The sequence below is a fragment of the Rhodamnia argentea genome, chromosome 2 (genome assembly GCF_020921035.1).
Source record: "Rhodamnia argentea isolate NSW1041297 chromosome 2, ASM2092103v1, whole genome shotgun sequence".
In the NCBI taxonomy this organism is placed as follows: Eukaryota; Viridiplantae; Streptophyta; class Magnoliopsida; order Myrtales; family Myrtaceae; genus Rhodamnia; species Rhodamnia argentea.
The window spans coordinates 32,674,833-32,695,529 of record NC_063151.1 but is presented as its reverse complement, the minus strand read 5'-3'; the positions used below and the strand labels follow the sequence as shown (position 1 = coordinate 32,695,529).

General features: G+C 42.1%; 5 protein-coding genes across 5 annotated transcripts; 4 read left to right on the top strand and 1 right to left on the bottom strand.

The window, feature by feature from the left end:
• The first annotated feature begins 2,443 nt into the window (after positions 1-2,443).
• LOC115739291 (hypoxanthine-guanine phosphoribosyltransferase) lies at positions 2,444-5,081 on the top strand. Its single transcript, XM_030672303.2, has 4 exons — positions 2,444-2,459; positions 2,548-2,884; positions 3,695-3,859; positions 4,756-5,081. The coding sequence occupies exons 2-4, from the start codon at positions 2,591-2,593 to the stop codon at positions 4,873-4,875; spliced, it is 579 nt and encodes a 192-aa protein (XP_030528163.1). The 5' UTR covers positions 2,444-2,459; positions 2,548-2,590; the 3' UTR covers positions 4,876-5,081.
• Positions 5,082-6,321: 1,240 nt separating this feature from the next.
• Positions 6,322-8,774, top strand: LOC115740197 (DEAD-box ATP-dependent RNA helicase 39-like). The gene is made up of 5 exons (XM_030673657.1): positions 6,322-6,891; positions 7,282-7,371; positions 7,469-7,657; positions 7,772-7,912; positions 8,326-8,774. Exons 1-5 carry the CDS (start codon positions 6,385-6,387, stop codon positions 8,491-8,493), a joined length of 1,095 nt encoding a protein of 364 aa, XP_030529517.1. The 5' UTR covers positions 6,322-6,384; the 3' UTR covers positions 8,494-8,774.
• An 845-nt stretch (positions 8,775-9,619) lies between these two features.
• LOC115755535 (DEAD-box ATP-dependent RNA helicase 39-like) lies at positions 9,620-14,642 on the top strand. Its single transcript, XM_030695013.2, has 9 exons — positions 9,620-10,344; positions 10,707-10,802; positions 10,887-11,075; positions 11,232-11,372; positions 12,115-12,255; positions 13,057-13,199; positions 13,499-13,628; positions 13,715-13,763; positions 14,066-14,642. Exons 1-9 carry the CDS (start codon positions 9,784-9,786, stop codon positions 14,539-14,541), a joined length of 1,926 nt encoding a protein of 641 aa, XP_030550873.1. The 5' UTR covers positions 9,620-9,783; the 3' UTR covers positions 14,542-14,642.
• Positions 14,643-14,800: 158 nt separating this feature from the next.
• Positions 14,801-15,169, bottom strand: LOC115737030. The gene has a single exon (XM_030668980.1). The coding sequence runs from the start codon at positions 15,167-15,169 to the stop codon at positions 14,801-14,803; it is 369 nt and encodes a 122-aa protein (XP_030524840.1).
• A 373-nt stretch (positions 15,170-15,542) lies between these two features.
• LOC115755782 (embryogenesis-like protein) lies at positions 15,543-16,575 on the top strand. Its single transcript, XM_030695352.2, has one exon. The coding sequence runs from the start codon at positions 15,688-15,690 to the stop codon at positions 16,207-16,209; it is 522 nt and encodes a 173-aa protein (XP_030551212.1). The 5' UTR covers positions 15,543-15,687; the 3' UTR covers positions 16,210-16,575.
• Positions 16,576-20,697: the final 4,122 nt, after the last annotated feature.

The window sequence follows — 20,697 nt, the reverse complement described above, 5'->3', positions numbered from 1 at the left end:
GTCATTGAACTCCTTTTCGCCGAACAAAAGGGTGGGTTGGATCAAGTTTAGATTGAGTCGAAAATAGTTTAACCTAAATTGATTCATTTAATTTGACCCATTTATATGCTATGCAAATTTAGTTATCCATGCTCAAGTTAAATTATTGCCTTTTTTTTAGCGAATTTTTCCTTTAAATTGTTGCCTTTTTTTTTTTTATAATAATAGGCTGCTCCATGGACCGATTCATCAAGTTAGTAGGGGAGCTTAGGCTCTTTGATCCAAAAAAGAGGGAGCTTAGGGCTCAAGTTATGGACGGGAACATGAATGGAGTGGTGAAAATTTAGATTTCCCCATAAGTGCAATTTGTCATAGTAGCTTGAAGTTGTGAGGCAGATGTTGAAGCTCAATGATGGTGGAAGCGGAGCAACGAAGGGAGAAGGTTGCGAGTCACGAAATTAAAGAAGAGAAAGAAGAGACCGGCGAAGAAGGACCAGAGTAAGCTTGACCTATCTATTAGATGGGTTGACAATGAATGCTAAAACCCATTTGTTTTTTAGCTTTTAACTTTAAAACCCATTATGATACATACTTTAAGTTTGAGGTGATCCATTTATGACCTATTTAAATAAATGTATGTTAGAAATACAGACTTGTGATTCATTTTGACAACCATACTTTCCCCCCATAATTTACAATATTTGTTCAAACTTTTAAAATACCGCGTACAAGAATATATTAATGTTAATTAACATGTCAATATTTATGTATTATAAAAGTTCAATTTTTTCTTAAAAGAAAGTCACTGTATTAGCACCTCAAAATTTGAACCATAAAGTCCACTCAATGCACCCCACACGCGAAAGATGTCTCTTTTTTCGTAGACAATTAGTCCTTTTTGGTCGAATAGACAATTAGTCTTCACATGGAATAAAAATTCAAGAAAATTCAATCTCTTGATGAATGCCAAATGAGGTGAATTAATCATTGACCGTCACATAATGGAAAACTCGTGTAAAGTGCGCAGTCTAATCGAATTGAATGAGTATAACGATACTTCATTTCGATTAGAATCAATTATGCATGTCCTTTGACAAAAAAAAAAATGCACGTCTAGAAAAACTCGGATAGATCGATGAGGAAATGCCTAATAATATCAAGAACTAATTGAATTGAGTATATAGATTGGTCATGCTATAATATAAAGCTTGACTCAAAGTACATACGAATCTCGAGCAAATTCAAGTCTAGATTCCAATTAAGTTGGAAATTGAAACCTCAAAGCAGTATATACTTTTAAAGAAATGCTAAACCAATAAATATAATTGAAACACGTAAAAGCTACCGTTTGACGAGTTCGTTATTTATTAAAAGCAAGTATTGTCAAACTCGACCTCGATTTAATTGGGTAGTTGATTTTCAGAAAAGTCAAATTGAATTCATGTAATTGTGATACTTGAGTAGCCGGACTCACAATCTGACCTACAAATAAGGGAAAATTTCAAAAAAGGGCCCAAAGTCCTCACACTTTTTCAAATAAGGGCTACAAATGAATCTTATTTCAAATACGGGCTTGAAGTGCCTTTACTTTCTTAAAAAAGGATCTCAAGTGAATGTTATTTCAAATGGGGGCCTAAAGTGGCCATAAAATATTAAAAAAAAAGGCATGATTTCAAGGTCATTTTCATTTTGTTCTCATTTAAATTTTTTTCAGTTTTATTAGAATTTTCTTTTTTTTGTTTCTTTAAAAATTAACCAAAAAAAAAGAAGATACTGAGCCCGGAGGGTTACCCCTCCCGCTTGTGGCTACCGCCCCATCGTCGAGGGAGGGGATAGCGAAGACCGGCGGGGTCGCCAACCCCCGCCTTGACTAGGGGAGGGCCAAGAACCATCGCCCCGGTCAAGGCGAGGGCCGGCGACCCCGGCCCTGTCTTGGGCAAGGGCTAAAGAGGCCCTCGTTGAGGTGTCGATGATCCCGCCGGCCTTCACCACCCCCGTCGACCCCCCACCAACGGTGAGGCTGCGGCCACAAGCGGGAGGGGTAGCCCTCCCGCATGTGTGTCTGTTTTTCATTTTTTAATTTAAAAAAATAGAAAAAGGAAAAAATTAAACAAAAAAAATCAAAATAGGAAATTATGAAAATGCCTTTTAGGCTAGGCTCTTTTTTGAAACTTTATGGTCATTTCAAGCCCTTATTTAAAATATATTATGTTACTTCAAGTCTTTATTTGAAATAAGATTCACTTAGACCTCTTATTTGAGAAAATAAAAGGATTTCGGATCCTTATTTTCCCTACAAATAATAACATGGACGACCGGATTTACATGTATGGTCAGTTTATCGAAAAAAATTGGACATGTGAGGATATAAAGAAAGTTCTAACGTATCAATTTTGGCAATTGACTAGGTGTACTCCGAGGCTAACCACAAAAGGAAAAGAATCGGACGGAGAATTTTTTGATATGATTTTTGAAGTAATTTTTGGGTATTAATCTTTCGATTCGCGGATCCTCCAGGAAAGCAAAGTAGCTCATAGTCGAAGTCGAACGCCAGTGTCTGCTCTTGCGCGTCCCTCTTCATCGTCATTATCCACCAGCAATTGACTCAAAAATGGACTCTCACATGGAGCGAGTCCTGTGGACCCAGGACCAGATTTCGCTCCGGGTGTCCGAGCTCGCCTCCGAGATCACTTCCGACTTCAAAGCCGCGACCCCGCCTCCGGTCTTCGTCGCCGTCGCCACCGGCGCTTTCCTCTTCGTGGCCGACCTGGTGAGGAAGGTGGAGATGCCCGCGTTCGTCGATTTCGTCCGCTCCGATTCCTACGGCTCCGGCACGGCGTCCAGTGGGGCCCCCGCCGTCTCCCTTGACTTGAAGGTGGACGTTCGAGGCAGGCATGTCATCTTGGTAATTGACGTGCTTTCAAGTTTTCATCTTTTGAGTGTTGAAGAGTGAACCGGCAAGCTGCTTCTTGTGATTCGAAGTTGTGACAAATGCTTGTGCATGAGATGCTCCAGAATACTTAGTTTCTATTTCTGTGATTCTGAATCATAATATGAGCACTGCTACTATTGTCTGCGACGTTTTACTATTAGATCAAGAATCCTCAAAGCTGGGAAATTGACTAGGAGTCGAGTCCGAATAATCTTGTTGTTGGCATAGACTGGCACTTCTCCAGTTTTAGAACCTGCTCATCATGTCTCATGTATGGCTTATTGAATTTTGCTTGACTTGGCAAAGTACCAGGGCGATTGCATAATCTACCCAAGAGAAGGTACATCTTATGGAGTTGTGGCTGCCCATTTTTGATAGTCTGATGTTGATTTGTCAAAAGCCTCTGACAGGTGCTTAGGTCATTTTTGTAGGTTGGTAATACTGGTGGAGATATCTCATGAGGTTTCCGAAGTGAGTCTTTTTCTAATAGAACAGTCGTTTTGCTGGAATGTCACCATATTAAAAATGGCGTCCTTTTATAATTACATGTCTTGACATGGGCTCATTCATAGACATCTATGTCAATGACGATTCTACATTTATGGAACTTCTTGCACGAGTGTTGCCTCCTGATAAAGCGAAATGTTTGTGCAACTTTCTTCTTATAACAAGACTGGGTTCTTTGATATAGAAATAGTCATGTTGGCAGACTTCACTGGTGATTTTCTGATCTGGACTGCAGATATGAAGCTCGCTAATGTCTCCGAAAATCATTTTTATCAGGTTGAGGACATCGTTGATACGGGGAACACCTTGTCCTGCCTTATTGGCCACTTAAAGTCGAAAGGAGCATCATCGATTTCAGTTTGTGCTTTTCTTGATAAATCAGTGAGGCGAAAGGTTCATTTTCAGCTGGTGGGTGATGGAAAATTTTACCGTGGATTTGAGGTTCTCTCTCTCTGTCTCTGTCTCTCTCTCTCTCTCTCTCTGTCGGGTCCTTGCAATTCTTTTGTTGAAGACTAAGAAAGTTTTCTCTGCATAACTGTCTTGTTATATCTTTGTGTTGTCCAACTATTACAATGACAAGAATTTGGAAGAGGTAAGATGAGACAAATTAGCTAGTTCAGTTCACCTCTCTTAGGTGTACCAAGATATTCTGGCTGGGAAGGTTAAAATCCCCTATGAGAAAAGTGTGAGCTACTTACTTTGGTAATGTCATTTAGTTACTATAGATCATAAATACATGTTTTGTAGCTTATACAAGTTTGTAAATGAGGAAGAAGTTGACTAGAGTTGCAGATTGTTCTTTACCTTTAGTAAGCGTTGCTCCATTTGTCAGTTATATATTTGACCAGCTTTCCATGCCTGGTTCATGAGATTTGTTGATCAACCTTCTTCTTTTTCCTTCAGCCATCTAGTTTATTTCGAGGTTGTGCACTGGATAGGATGCTGCTTTGTTCTTGTGCTTTGTCTGTAAATTGGTTTAGCAAAGAAGGCTTGCATTCTCCTTCACTATATTAAGGTTATGTGCCGTCCATTGGATGTCGATTTGCTTTAGGTTGTTTTGATTACTTGGAAGGGATCCTTCCTTGCAAGTTGCAACCTGATCATTCATTCTCCCCTCAATAAGTTTTTCGAGTGTCTTTCTTTTGGTCAAGTGCATTTCTGAACCAAGCGAACACCAAATTGTGATACTAAATTATTTTAGTGCCAATAATCTTGGTAACATCCCCTTGTTTTACATTCTTTTCATTAATTTTTCTCGATAGGTTCTTATGTGTTTGCAGCTTACAAATCGAACACGGACCTAGAATGTCGATGTGATCCTCTGTTTTTTTGGGCAGTGTCCGGATTATTTTGTGGTGGGATATGGAATGGATTATGCCGAGCTATACAGGAACTTGCCTTACATCGGTGTCTTGAAGCAAGAGTACTACACGGGATCTGATCTCATCCTCAAATAGCTTAGCTGGATTCAGGTACCAAAGCATACTTTTTCGATGAGCAACATATTTATTCCATATGGTCCATGAGGGTTGATTCTTACCGTGATCGACATAACCATTATAAGACACTAATTGCGCTATTAACATGTCGAGAATGCAGACATGGCAAGGAATTGTCCTGCAAAGAAGTGATGAAAGGGTTTCCCCACTAAAGATTTATGTTAGTTTCACTTTGTCCCTCCAAATATATTTTGCATCAAATTGGCCATGATGTTTTCGCAACTTTTTCTTTCTGACCTCTTACCTTGAATCTCTCTGTTGGGAGAAATCATCGTGTTGCTCTCACGTGACTCGTTTCTAGCATCGTCGTCGGCACATAATTCGACCGTAATTGTCGAAATTCATCACCATGGTCTCGTAAGACACGGATCTTAAGCCTGGGGACAATGCATGTTGAAGGAAGCAAATCATGAATAAAGCATAAGCGAAGGAAGCTATAAACAAGGTATGTGCGAAACAATTTGCTCGAGTTGGAATAAACTACACAGAACTGAAAGTTTGGTACGTATTCGCAATTACCTGGTTTTTTCTCCTTGAACCGGTATATGTGCACCGAAGGCATGTCAAATATTGAACCATCCGGCTTCACATTAAACTCTCTTGATTTGGAAGATGAGATCGCATAGAGTTGCATCAATGAGTGCATGTCTAACTACCCTTCGTAAGCCAATAGGCATGTGGCCCTATTGATAAAGGGATATTTAAGGGGGTGGGGGGGTAATGGGGACGCTAGCGGGATTTGACTCTTGTGTTCTGCAAAGTGTCAAAATAAAAGTCAGAGACAGGGCAAACAAAAATAAAAATAAAAAAAAGCTACCCTTCCAACATGAAAGGGTTAAAAAGATTAATCTTGGAAAATAAAGAAAAACTTATACCGTGATGTTAATAATCTTTAGAAAGGCATTCAAAAGAGCGAGTCAAATGCAAAACATTTAAAAAATAAAGGAAAGGTCAACTATGTTGCATGTAGGGGTGGTCGATTCCGATCCAGTCTCACCTAGGAAGCAGAAGAATTGGTTTTGAGTTTCTGGGATTGGAAATCGGACTGGATGGTCTTGGGATTGGACTGGACAAAATCGGTTCTTGGCGCTCCAACGAAACTGGCGAATTATTATTGGGGAATCGGTGGATTATATGAATTTTAATTTTAATACATTAATTAAAAATTGTGTTAACATTTAAAAAAAAATCAACGGATCATTAGATTTATCTTTGAGAAATATACAAAAAAAAAAAAAAAATCGATCTAGACAAGTCCGAAACTGGGAATCGAACCGAAAATTAGCAGCTCCGAAAACAGTCTCAATTTGATCGGATGTCTTGCTATTTGCTAACCCTCCGGTGGCTTGCCAACACAATTTAGGACCGTCTTTTAAGAAGAGGCAAACAAAGGAAACGTCGGACCTTTTTGCTAGCAGCTTGTTCCCAAAAGAAAGAAACGGCGGGTGAGCAAAACTAGCCACGGCGATGGCCATTAGAAGCGTTAGCAGAACCGTTCGACCTCTCTGCTCGAACCTTCTTCCTCCTTTGCTTCGCTCATCCACATCACCTCCGACCGCCGAGACCTCGCAACCCATTAAGCCTCTATCCACCGCCACCCCCGCCCCCACCGACGATGAGCAGACTCCGCCGAAACCATCCGAGTCCGACTCCAACTCCAGGCGAGACTCCATGATTCTCGAAAGCTTCAGGCTTAGACAACTCAGAGGCTCTCCCAAACCCCCACTGAGCGAGGCGCCCCCGACGCATCCGCCGCCTTCCGGAGAGAGGAGTGGCGACGAGGAGGTCCTCTCGGGCTTGGGGCCGCTGGGGCTGAGCGGAGAGGTGGTGGAGGCGGCCGAAGAGATGGGCGTCTTGGTGCCGAGCGAGATTCAGTGCGTTGGGATTCCCGCGATCTTGAAGGGGCAGAGTGTGGTCCTGAGCTCTCCTTCCGGGTCGGGCAGGACTCTGGCTTACTTGTTGCCTCTCGTTCAGGTACTCTTCTTCGTTCACCGTTCGAGACGTGTCATCATGGTCGCGCTCGTGCTCGTGTCGGTAGTTCGCGTCATTGCGCTGTCCTTGCTGAAATAACTTTTCATCCGCTATGATGAGAAGCTGATTTCAATTGAAAGGCAGGGTCAGAGCGTGAGCTTCGGCAGTAGTTTCAAGTTGTTGTACCATACTCGGGTTTTTCATGCCATGTTATGTTCTCATGTCTCGACATGAATTGCCACCCCTTGGGGAGTTAGTTTATGGAACTGCTTATTTAAGAGCTCCTGTTGCCCATTACCATATCACTGGAGTTACAAACTTTGATCGGAGCCATCACGCTCTCTTCATTGTAGAATGTAAGAACTGGCTCTCTCTTTTTGCTTGATTCAGTAGATGCTGAGACGGGATTCGCAATTGTTCGGAATCGAGCGTGACTCCCCGAGGGCCATCCTATTGTGTTCTTCGGACGAATCATGTGACAAGGTCCTCCTTTTCTGCTCTAGCTTGTGACACTGATTGCATTTTCTTTTTCACCTCCTATTATGCTCTAGTCCTAGATCTAATCTCATAGGGCGTATAGGTGTTTCGTATGGCAAGTTTCATCACCAGTTGTGCAAAAGTAAAATCAAGTGAAAAATGCGGTGGTGATGGATCAGAAGATAAGGGAGGTTCACTGAACGCCCCAATTGGGTTGTTGGTTGGAACCCCTGAAGAGGTCCTTCAGCAAATTGAAGAAGGAGATGTTATGACCAGTGCAGTCAAGTACTTGGTATGTGCATTTCTTTGTAATCAGAATGGATGTTTTCACTCTCTGTTGTTACTGTGAAGTCTCAATTGCATGTTGGTTCGCATTATGCTGAATGATGGGATAAATTTTCCTTAGGTTTTGGATGAGGCAGATATCATGTTAGATGCTGGCTTGCTTCCCAAAATTCAAAAGATTTCGAGCCACTTGAAGAACTTTGCTGTTGAATCTGATGCTCAGCAATTTCAAGCGGTTCTAGTTATTTCACCTATCTCGAAGGTATGTTGACCTATCCTGATATCATAACAACTTAAACACCCGCAATCTGACTGCCCCGTTAGGCTTCTAACTTCAAGCTAAACTGTTAGCGCATAAGCTTGAGTATACTTCGGTTAAATTAACCAAACACCCTCTAGGCTTCACCCTCTTAACGTGTTCTGCATGCAGACAATATCCTGACTAACTGGTTGACAATGACAAGATAGCTAATTGACCGATCAAATCTGCACTAAAAATCCCAACAATAAGGTACCTCGCGACCGGAGGCAATTTTCAGAATCTAGAAATCTATGCGTGTAATTTGACTAGGATACAAGATTGGAAAAACCTGATATTTGTTTCATACAAGTACCAATGAGCCGCATTTTTTTTCCGTCTGATTTTTTTGTGCTGTCGTGCAATACAAATACCAGATACTAGAAAAACATGCTGTGGAGCGTCTGGAGCATGATCGAGCTGGTAAAGTGGCTGCAATGCTGCTGGAAATCGACCTGAAAGAAGCACTCTATCTGATTGAATCTCAAGATGCCTTGAGGAAGAAAATGGCGGATGCTGTAGGGTTCTTTCATTTGGCTTCTTGATCATCTCATTCGGTCTAGCTTTGTAGTTTGTACATAGGCTTAGCCAACATACCGTCACAGGGTTCAAGATGTTATTTCACGATGCATGCGGGCGTGCTTGTTCTTTGTAGGCGTTGGTCGCCACTGGCCTGTGCTTTGCCGAAATTTGAGGCGTATCATCTAACATAGTATGTCCATGCTGAGGTTACCAGTTTTAGTTGTGCTTTCTTCGCATGTGGTTTTATGTTTGTGACGACAGACTGTTTGACATTCATGATTGTTAGAAGTTGAAGCTTGTCATACATGTGCATCTAGCATTGTTGATCCAGAAGATATATGGGTTTCTAATGAATCGATTTCCTAACTTCATGATGATAATTAGAAAATCAAGTATCAATTTTCGAGAGGAATTCATGGAATAGAATATGAACATGAAATACTGAAACCAAAGCTTAGAACTTGATTTTGATGCACGAAAACTTATTTACAAATTTGACTAATCAAGTTGAAAATGAGAGAAAAAACATTGCATCATATTTCAAGGAATGCAAAATTAAGAGTATGATCAATATCGGTACAAAATACTTTGGGGCAATGCAAAGGTTGATACATTACATGTCAGCTTATCTAGTCAAATTTGGGCCGGAACTTTGGCCGGGATGGATCTTTTGGAGCATCTAGTTGAAAAAACCTGCGTTGACTAGAAGATTTGCCAGCATTTTTTCCGAAGGTGATGGGATTCTTGCCAACTGAGAAAACAATGCATTCTTATGTAGTGAACGAATTAAACTAAAATTTTCATCATAATTATCTTATGATTGAACGATTTCTTAACCGATCCGCAAATCATATTTAAATTCCAATGATTTTTCATCCAGCATTGGTTAGAATTAATTTTTTTTTAGAATGATCCAATTTTGTAAAATGCTAAATAATCTGCTTATTTTACGTATTTGAAAGGTGTATATTTTTTAATTCGTATGCATACGGGTTCCCTCTCTTCCTGTACTGTACTTGTACTTTAGGGAGTCGATTGCGAAAAGAAAGAAAAGTCGAGGACCCAATTACACGTTGCACGAGAATCTTTGGTAGGCAAAATGGATCTTGAGGGTTTAAGACTAAACCCGAGATGAACTGGAGCGAGACCCGAGCACGGACATTATCCACGCGGGAGATTTCACCATCGTCGTCCACCGTCGAGAGTCGCGAAGAAGGAGATTGTGGGTGCGCGCGTGTGCCCATTTCCGTTGCTGGGCGCGAGAACAAGGTTCACGCGAACTTCCATTACGCCGCCGGAGACGACGGCGAATTATGGGGAGCACGGGTCGAGCAATCTTATCCCTCTCTCTCTCCTCCAACCTCCTCCGTCCGTCTCGCCTCTCCTCCGCCAGGCGCCTCATCAGACTGTCACCACCCGCGGCGACGGCGTCGCTGGCGAGGCTCAAGCTCAGGTCCATGTGCTACGCCGCCGCCGCCGAGGCGCCGGCGAGCATGGAGTCGGACGCGGCGATGCAGCCCATGAAGCACACGATACTTCTCGAGAGGCTGAGGCTGAGGCACTTGAAGGACGCTCCAAAGCCACAGCAGAGTGGTACCCCAGAAACCAAAAGCAGGAGTGGAATGACGAGGAGCCCAAAGGAAGAAGCTTTTGAGGTGAAGGGGGAGAAGAAGAAGAAGGCGGCGATGGTGGGGAGTTTCGAGGAGCTGGGGCTGAGCGAGGAGGTGATGGGGGCTGTGAGAGAGCTTGCGATTGAAGTCCCCACTGAGATTCAGTGCTTGGGGATTCCTGCCGTTTTGGACAGAAAGTGTGTGGTTTTGGGCTCTCACACTGGCTCTGGCAAAACTCTTGCTTACTTGTTGCCTCTTGTTCAGGTATATTTCGCTTACTTGTGCTTAGCTGTGGATATCCTTCATGATTAAGTCGAATTTGGTGCTGTTTTGTTTGCCAGTGTGGTTAGATTTGAATAAACCCTTTGAAAATGTGAGTTGGGTCGTTTGTTTCGACTTGGAGGAGTGTTTGTTGGCATTAGGCTAATTCAAGGATCCAATTTTTTTTCATTTGATGGACCGAGCCTTTACCTGCTTTCCCGATTTGAGGCTGGGTTATCATTTGGTTCGGCTTCTTTGTGGTTTTTCTATGTGCTTAAAACGCACACGCAAGTTGTAAATACTGCCTATATGTTGATCTGTGTGTTTGGAGCGAGAAATATCAATTTCATAGCTTTATGTTGTAGTTGCTGAGAAGGGATGAGGAACTTTATGGGAAGTTGATGAAGCCTCGGCGACCTCGAGCGGTGGTTCTTTGCCCCACTCGCGAGCTATCTGAGCAGGTAGTTCTTCACTTGCTGCTGTAACTTCGTACTAACTTCATGTATTCACTTCTGTTAATTGGTTTGAATTGATTTGTTGGACAGGTCTTCCGAGTGGCCAAGTCTATAAGCCATCATGCGCGATTCAGGTGCACTATGGTGAGTGGTGGTGGACGGATAAGGCCGCAAGAAGATTCCTTGAATAACCCGATCGACATGGTAGTGGGTACTCCTGGCAGGCTTCTCCAGCACGTCGAAGAAGGGAACTTGGTGTACGGTGACCTTAAGTACTTGGTTAGTTTTGCGTTGTATTGGATTATGCCATTCATTTCTCTCTTTATCGTAATTGTTATTTTTGTTGAAGGTTCATATTTAGGATGTGGATCCACAATCATCCGAGAATTCAAAAAGAAAATGTAGTTCATGATTAATTGAGCTTCTTTTTTTAAGGTTTTGGATGAAGCAGATACTATGTTTGATCGTGGCTTTGGTCCTGACATTCGTAAGTTCCTTGGTCCACTGAAAAATCGAGCCCTAAAATCGGATGGCCTGAGATTTCAGACTGTTTTGGTAACTGCCACAATGACTAAGGTACACATCCTTTTTTATGGTCACCTCACCTGTTTTTGCTTCTGAAGGTTTTTTATTGTTTTTTTCTTTGTTTTTTTGGGGGCGGGAGTGCAGAATCAACTGCATCACTGTCTTTCATTGTTTAAGAGACTCAAACTCTAGGCTTTTTTTGTTTTTGTTTGTGGAGTCGTCATATGCATAGAGTGTATTGAATTGTTTAATCCTACCAATTCTGTCGAGTCATCGAAAACTTTAACAGATCTTGGTCTGTTGTATGCTTAGTGCAGGGAATGAATTGTACTCTTATCATGCAGTTTGCAATGAATTCTGATGACCTTTAGTCGCTATCATCTTCTTCTATCCCTCATTCTTTTGATAGCATCGTTGCTACTGAACTTGTAGAAACATTCTTGAGACTCTTGATTTGATTACTGCTTCAATTCCCATATCAGTTTACTTAGGAAAATGTCACTGTTTATGCTCAATTTGATTGGTCTGTTTGTGAAGGTGTTCCCAAAAATTTCACGTTGTGGTTCAATATGTGAAAAAATCATATTTCTGTTTGATGAGTTGGTTTATTCTTTGAAGATGTTCCTAAAAGCATTATTTTGACAGTATTTGTTTATTTTCAATTTGGAGGCTTATTTCCATTGTGTTATGAACATTGGAATCCACATCTGTTATTGGGACAAGTGTTCACTTTCTTTCGTTGGACTGATTCTGTCCAAAAAAGTGTCAGAGCTGAGTGCTGTAAGTTTTGCAGGCTGTGCAGAAGCTGGTTGATGAAGAGTTTCAAGGAATAGCACATTTACGTACATCTACACTGCATAAGAAAATTGCTTCTGCTCGCCATGACTTCATTAAAATTTCGGGATCTGAAAACAAGCTCGAATCCTTGCTACAGGTCCATATCTATTGCACTCCTCAGTTTTTCCTCTTAGAGGTCTACTTTAGATATCCCACAGCTAGTCTGCTGATTTCACATGTTTCCATATCACTGGTATACATGAATTCTTGATGGACTATCTGAACTTATATTCGCATTCACTATGTCATTCTCAAATTTGGTTCAATAAGCCTTTTATGTGCATTGTGTTGATTTAGGTTGCTGGTGACTCCTTTCTTTATCAATCTTGTTCACTCTCTGAGATGAAAAGGGAATGGGGTCTGCTTATGTGAGAAGAGGCAGTATGTGCAAGTGTTTGATCCTGATATTAATAAATTACTTTCTGTGTGTTGTGGAAGTGAGTTGTTGCATCAGACAGGATTCATCTTTTACCAGGATGGAAATTTTTTGAAAGACTTGCCTGAAATCAGACTGGGAATATTTTATTGTGCAGAGTGCATAATTAACTTACCTGGGCGTTATGTTACAGCAAGAAAAGAATCTGGTGATATGTGGTGTTTGAGATATGCACCACTCTACTCGCATATCAGTTATCGTATTCCAACTGGTCTTTCTGAATTAAACAAGTTGGGTTGAACTTCTGAAGTTTCCTTTTTGGTATAAATGAGCTTCCCTTGTGATCACCTGTCTGGTTATTTTTATTAATTAGCTTCTGGCTGCAAACACTTCAAAACCCATTATATTAGAAACGTCCAACTCATTACATCAAACGTGGAAAGAGTAAATTAACTAGTGACTCAATGTGGGAATGAGGACACATGGATGTCTCACTTTGATTTCGTTCTTACATGGAGGCAGGTTCTTGAGCCTAGCTTGGCAAAGGGAAACAAAGTGATGGTGTTTTGTAATACTCTGAATTCTAGTCGTGCTGTGGATCATTTTCTCCATGAAAACCAAATCTCTACTGTCAACTACCACGGAGAAGTGCCGGCTGAGCAAAGGTAAGTTAACGATGAGTAGACCCCTTGTCCTTTTTCTACTTGCAGCCTTCAAATGATGATTGATTGTTTTTTTTTTTTTTTCCTTTTTCGTTAACTTTAAAGTTGTTGTATGAGAACTGTGATCACAGAGCGCCTAGAAATCTGATTTATATTGTTCATGGATATCCGTTTAAGTGCCCGTGCATGTGTTCAATCACTAGTAACTCCACTATAGCTTGCCTGTCTTCTTCTGATTTTCCATAGTCATTTTGAAGCTCTAGGTTTTAATGCTTATAAGTAGTATTCTCTGCCAATATCAGAGTCGAAAATTTGAAGAAATTTAAGAATGAAGATGGAGATTGCCCGACATTGGTCTGCACAGATTTGGCTGCTAGGGGACTGGATTTGGATGTAGATCATGTCATCATGTTTGATTTCCCACTGAACTCTGTAAGCGCACTCTCTCTCTCTCTCTCTCTCTCTCTGCGTGCACATGCACACACAGAGAGAAACTAACGCTCTCTCTTGACTTTTAGATTGACTACCTTCATCGCACTGGAAGAACTGCTCGAATGGGTGCAAAAGGTGGGTGGCGGTTGCTTATGTAGAGTCTATTAACCTTATTCACTCTCCTGTAGTCAGCTCTACCTCAAGTACATCATGCTCTTGTACCTGACACAATTACATTTGAGGCAGAAGGTTTGCTTGGAGAGCTGGTCGAGTCATTGTTGGAAAGTTTTGTTTGCTTATGCATGTATCCTATAATCATAAAGATGATATTAAGGAGCTAATTTTCCACTTTTAGATACTGACAGCGATGGCATGGGTCGGCTACTTATTGAGCTCAAATATGCATTTAAACAACCCATTTTTTTTTCTTTCTACAGGAAAAGTGACAAGCTTGATTGCGAAAAAGGACCTTGCTTTGGCCACTCGAATAGAAGAAGCAATCAGGAAGAATGAGAGCTTGGAAGCTCTTACTGTGGACAATGTCCGCAGGGACATAGCTAGGGCAAGAATAAGCGAACACAAGGGGAAGAACACCAAATCGAGTAAGGTATCGGATCAGAGAAACAAGGGCAAATCAGCAGCCGCAAAATCTTCTAATTCTCGCACTAAGGCGGCATCCTCGCAAGTTTCTGGAAGGACAACCGTTGGAACAAAAGCTGTGAAAACATCATCCTCGACCAAACCGTCAAGGGCAGTTAAGATTTCAAAGGTGATGAGGCCTTCCGCTGTTGGTAAGTCCGCCAAAACGTCCTCTTCTGGGAGGAAACAAACGCAAAGCAAATCTGGCAAATTAAGCGTAGTTGGGTTCAGGGGTCGGAATTCTTCGTTGAGCAAGAAAGTTGTCGATGCTTAACTGCTTTAAGGCACCCCCAAAAATTGGATCTGTAAATTGATTTAAGTTGTCCCCCTTTTTCCCTTTTTTCTTGAGATTTGGTTTAAAATCACAGGTCCTGGCAAATCCTGGTCGGAGGATTGTTTCTTGTAAACTGTTTCCATGTTTGTGAATCTTTACCTCATTTGGTGCTCCAATAACAGAGAGTCCAACGTTACATTCAGAATCAAAAGACGCTTGGTACAATGTAGGATAAAAGCATGTCGATTGTAGGCACATGTCACTTCCATGTGAGTAACAGAGGGCGAGGAGTCTTAGGAGGGGTGACTATTTTCCCATCGGCATCGTAAATTATCACCCCGGAAAAGTCTGGCAGCTGACATTTACCGCCCATGAGAATGTTCTTCTGCCACACGGAGGCGGCTTGTTCCTCGTTTCCTCCACCACCCATTAACATGCCGTCTTCACGGTCCGCTCGTGACTCCAAGATGACGGCGTCGTTGTGGAGTTCTATGACGGGCTCTTCCTCGAAGAAACCGTAGCACTCGTGCCAGCGCCGCCGTCTCCGGGAATGAGAAGCGCACATGAGCAGCGCAAAGGCGCAGAGGACGAGGGTCATCGCGACTAGGCCGAGCTGAGGGACGCCCATCGCCGGGTGCATCAGTCGGAGTGGGCGAGCCATGTGGGGGAGGATCTAGGGGGTGTGATGGATGGAACTCAGGGTGACGGAGCACATATATGCTGATGCCAAATGGGGCCGTTGGAATGAATGGAGGATTTGGTGATGGTTTGGTTCAGGTCAAGGCGATTGACATCATCATTGTGGGGTTCGGTCCTGTACTTATCTTTGACCTGCCAAGAACTCATCAGGTGGACTTCGACTGGATTAGCCGATAATCGATTTGGTAATAAGGGTTTGACTTCTAACCGAGGGGTGGATTCCCAATCCCCAACACCAGTCATCATGGGCCTTCAAAATTAGGGCTTGTTCCTCATGGATCCCCCTTGCGGTTTTGGGCTGAAGAGCGGCGTTCGCAGGGACTCTTAGCCACCTTCATCAGCTACACGAGTCTTGCTGGGTTGCTCGCACTCCTACGTTGGAGGTGTGAATTCAATTCGATCCGGAAGGTCGGTGTCTCTTCCCAGAAGCTTGGCGAGATCGCGGAAATGCCTCCACAGGCCCCAATTTCACTCTCCAAATTCCTCAGCAGACAGAGCTTACGAAGACCGCCTCCGAAACCCCACCCTTCCTCTTCAACTTCCTTGGCGTCGCTATCGCCATCCCCGAATCCGCTCAATCCTCGCCCTCAATGCCCCCAGAACCACGCGACTCGAACCTGGTACCTCGGTTCGTTCCCGCGCTCGCTCGATGCCAATCTCGGACCGAGTCGGAGGGGACTCAGCACCGACCCGGGCGTCGGCTCGGTGCCAGAGTACGACGAGGAGGTAGACGCGATAAACCTGAAGTTCGCGGAGGCGAGGGACGAGATCGAGATGGCCATGGAGTCGAAGGAGACGGTGTACTTCGACGAGGAGGCCGAGTGCGCCAGGGCCGCAGTGAAGGAGGTCGTCGACCGGTTCGAGGGGTTGCTGCGGAGGCTCCCGGAGGCCGAGAAGGCGGCGCTGCAGCGGTCGATGGGTCTCAAGATGGAGCAGCTCAAGGCCGAGCTCCAGCAGCTCAACGACTGAACTTTGGATACTCTGGCCAGCTCCGGTTCGTGTACTCTACTCTGTTTCTCTAGCTAATTTTGTTACTCGTGGATTCTTGATCGAGGTGGGTTCGGATTATTCTTTTTGCCGAGGTACTTGGACAAGTGAATGGTTTTTGAGGAGAGCTGGTGAAGTACATTTGATCAGAGGATGTTGTCCTAGTTTTAAGCAATAATGCAACGGATTTTACAGTCCTTTTGAAACTCTATATCGCGGTGATTGAATCTTGGCTATACCCTTGGTTTGGTTGGGTGGAACTGGCAATGCACGTTCTCCATAAACGGTGAGACACTGCCTTTAACCAATTGATTTTGTTCTGGAATTAATGTCACTTCTGGCGGTTTGCATCTGAATGAACTGAATCATAACGCCATGGTAGACATGTTAGCCTTGTATCTTCTCAACAGGAGTTGGGGGCTCGGTATGTTTGCATGTGATGAGAATTAGGCATCCATGGAGGTGGTCATGCATAGTCACTACCTTTTTTTGTCACTGTTCTCGGATTCTAAATCTGAATACTGGCCGATTAGTTGCTGCTCTCTGATATTTGTGCTTCATTCATGCCTATTACTTGGATCAGTTTGTCTCAGAGTTCGTGTTGCTGATATCTAGCTTAATTAACTTAAGAATACCTCCTTTGGGTGTGGACAAATCACGCGAGCCTGAAGTTGCTTTGTACTATCATATCTCGCTTGCTGGCATTCAAATTTTTCCTGGATCAGCCGTTTTTCTGTATCATCTGGTCAAGATAGTGATAATGTCGATTTGAGGGCATGTAGTTTGTCTTGAGTAATTGCCAATGTCCCTGAAGTATAGCAAGAGTTGTAATGTCAACTTCTTGTTTAGCAACTTACCCCTTAATAGTATTCATATGGAATGAGTGGCATTGTGCTCTGCTGGCCCAGCATTTTTTAACTGGAAAAAGGGATCAAGTGAAGTCTTTTTTAGCCAGAAGGGCTCAAAGGGCCTTCATTTGACTGAAAATACTCTAATCGACTGCACTTAGCTACATTCGTCTCTCATTTGGCTTAAAACATCTGAATGCTCCTCCATTCAATGAGTAGAAACTTTAAAAATCACACATATGGAAGAAGCGAGAACGAGCTAAGTCTAGAGATTGTAGAGAGTTGTATATGGTGAGAAAAAGCTCACGTCACCATTTCTTTTTCCCTTAAAGAGTTTTGCAGCATTGATTCTGGTGATAGAAATTCTATTAGTAATCGGAAACTAGACCTGTCAAAATGAGTTGACAAAACTCATTTACGAACCCATGTTTGTTTAAATGGGTCATTAATGGGTTACTCTTTATTTCCCAAACCAGCCATAATGGGTTTTGCAAATAAGAAGGCCAAAATATATGGTTCTTAGTCTAGTCTAAACCCATTGACAACCCATTTTACCATTCATCTTCTTTCTTCTTCACTCGACACTTACTCACGATTGTGACACAACTCATGATCTTCTCTTTCCCTCTTCGCTTCCACAAACCGCCACCATCGCCTCGTCTGCCGTCAAGCGTACGGCACCGCCACCATCGCTTCGACTCTTGCCTCCCGAGTGCCATTGATGTGTGCTCACAAAGTTCGCTCCCTCGATGACAATCGAGTATTTGGTCTTCGTCTCGTGTGGCTCGTCGAATTGAGTCTCATGGCTCGAAGGGTGGCTGATCAGAACTCACGAGCCGAGCTCCTCGTACTCGGCGGGGTTCGAATGGATTGGTGTTTTTGTCTCTGGGTATTGGGTCTCTTTTTCCTTACTGTTTTGTTGGGTTTGCCAAGAATTTTTGTTTTTGAGGTGTGAGATAGCTTTTAGCTAGCTGGATTGTTGAATTCGGATTCAAATAGTGTAACATCAGAAAGTGTTATGTCATTTCTACTGATATTTGTGCATTGTTGATGTACTAGACCTGCTTTTGGCTTAGTATAGTGTTGGGGCTTGAAGAATGGTTGTTAATTGCATCTTGAACAATGAACTTGTATCTATTGAAGTTTAGAAATAGTTTATTGATTCAATTCATTCACAAGTCTTGTGATCGCCGCTGTTTTCACAATGTATGTAAGATAGACCGTTATGTGTTGTACATTGTTGTCAATGAGAGGTGTAGTGCAAGTTCAATTTGGGTTCGTACTCAAAAAGTTTCTACTTTCTTCAGCTTTATAGTGAATTGAATCTCAATATTCTAATAAGAAAATCAAAACTTCTTTAACAGTATAGCAAGTTGTGTGCTTGATATGCTTGATCCAACACACTTCTTAATTGGGCCATTCTTCCGATTGAAGTATTTGGGTGATTTCCACTGCAGGTTCTTTGGCGAAAGAGTGCTGACCTGCATTGAATAGAGCGCATACATATATACACACACATATATACACATATATATATGTATATGTATGATGGAGCATATTGAATAGAGCATATTTGTAGTATTTCCATTGCAGGCTCTTCTCAGTTTTATTATCGTCTGATTCCTCTATTTTTTTGTATCCGTGCATCAAGCTTGTGCTCTCGCTTGCTATGTTTATGTAAGTGCATGAAATAGTTAGAACACTTTATCTATTGATTTGTCTAATACAAGCAAGGAATAATGAGGTTGCTAATTGAGATGTTGAATATGATGCACATGTTTGATATCCTGATGATTCTTTGTCACCACCAAGTCACTGCTTGTTTGGAGCTTTTCGTATAGTCTTGTGCAATGGGAAGTTGGAATTCCAAGTGATCCCATTATTAAATTATGTTTTCTCTGACTAATAATTGACATGTCAAGAACTAATATTTGAACCGATTAAAATTATCGATGAAAGATATCAAACACTAGGAAAATCTTAACTCGGTAAATTCAAAACTTGAATATCATCAAATTAGTCATTCAGAGTATATTAGTCCCTTTTTACAACCAATATGGCATTAATTCAATTACCTTCACACTACACCATTAGCGTACATATCAGTATCTATCAATTTAATGTTAACACATTGCACTCCAAACGACTATTGTTGCGAGAATCATCCTAAATGTTATTGTCGAATATAGAAAATTTCAGATGTTACACCTGGGGTTGAAATGCGTTCCCTTTGCTTTTGCATTTTTCAGTTATATCTTTTAATAATTTGTCAATGTAGTCTCCCAATCAAAATTGAATGGAAATCATTGAGATGGCCACCGACTATCTTACATGGTGTAGTCGGCACTCACGTAGATAATTTTTGTAATTTTTTATTTTTAAATTTTATTTTTTTATATTTTTTTTCACTATTCACTTCATAGAAGGGCTAGTTGGGGTCACGGGGCCTCAATGATGGCCAACCACAAGTGAGGGCTCGTCGGTGACCCTTGCCCTCGGCCAGATTTGGTTGGCTGAGATAGTAGACCATTGGCGAACGAACGAGATGTAGACATGGCTTCCATGGCTAGAGAGGGGGCTGGGGGTGTCGTTTTTCTGTTCATCTTCAATGCTTAGGGAAGATGAATAGTAAACCACAAAATTAAAAAGTAGAAAAACTTTAGAAAATTCAGTAAAATATGCAAAACTATGTTGTTTTACTTAAGTTCTTTCACGTAAGACGTCGGGATATCGTATGTATCGATATCCAAATATTTGGATTTGGTACATGAAGATATGATCGGATAGATCAAGCATTTGTTCATATAATCTCACTAAAGAAGGAGCCATTTTCATTGTTACTGTACCAGCTGTTAAAATGAGGTCTGCCTGTCTAGGACTCGATCTTGGTGTAGTGCCACGTATGATGATGACGTTGACTATACCTCCACATCCTTGGCCTAAACTGGTCAAAAGGACTATATTGAAAAATCATTAAAAAGATTTGGGATCAAATTGACAAAATTGAAAAATTTACTATTGAAATGGTCGCCATACATCGATCAGATAATTTTCACAGTTAAAGTTAATTGTTATTGACGGAATTTTGCCTTTGATTTGCAGTTATGTACAATATACATAGAAGATGAATGTAGAGTAATTACAATATAAAAGATATATCTTAATGACCAATTACGTTATGTCGTGACATGCATAAATGACAACGGTTGGGGAGGAACTTTGAGTCTTCAGATGACCGAAATATCATATCATATTCACTAAAGACTAAACTTTGGATGCATAATTTTCAAGGTAAAGAGACCTCGGAAAATGAGGAAGGCCATGGCTTTCTGGGACAAGCTGAGGCAACGCCAAAGCTGCTTCCCATGGTCTGAGCTCTTGTGATGTCCATACAAAGTCTGAAAGTGCATGCATGCATGCATGGCACGCCCTTGGAATTTTGTTCAAAGCTTGAGCTGATGAGCAGGTCATGCCACGGGTTCAGAGGCTGACAACGAGAAGGTGCTAGGACAAGAATACTGTTTTCAGTGAACGTGCCCGCCGATGGTCGCTCACGTGGGGTTCCAGTCCTTACTGTTTTCCCGTGAAGGGACATCCAACGACACGGTAGGATTTAGGTTTA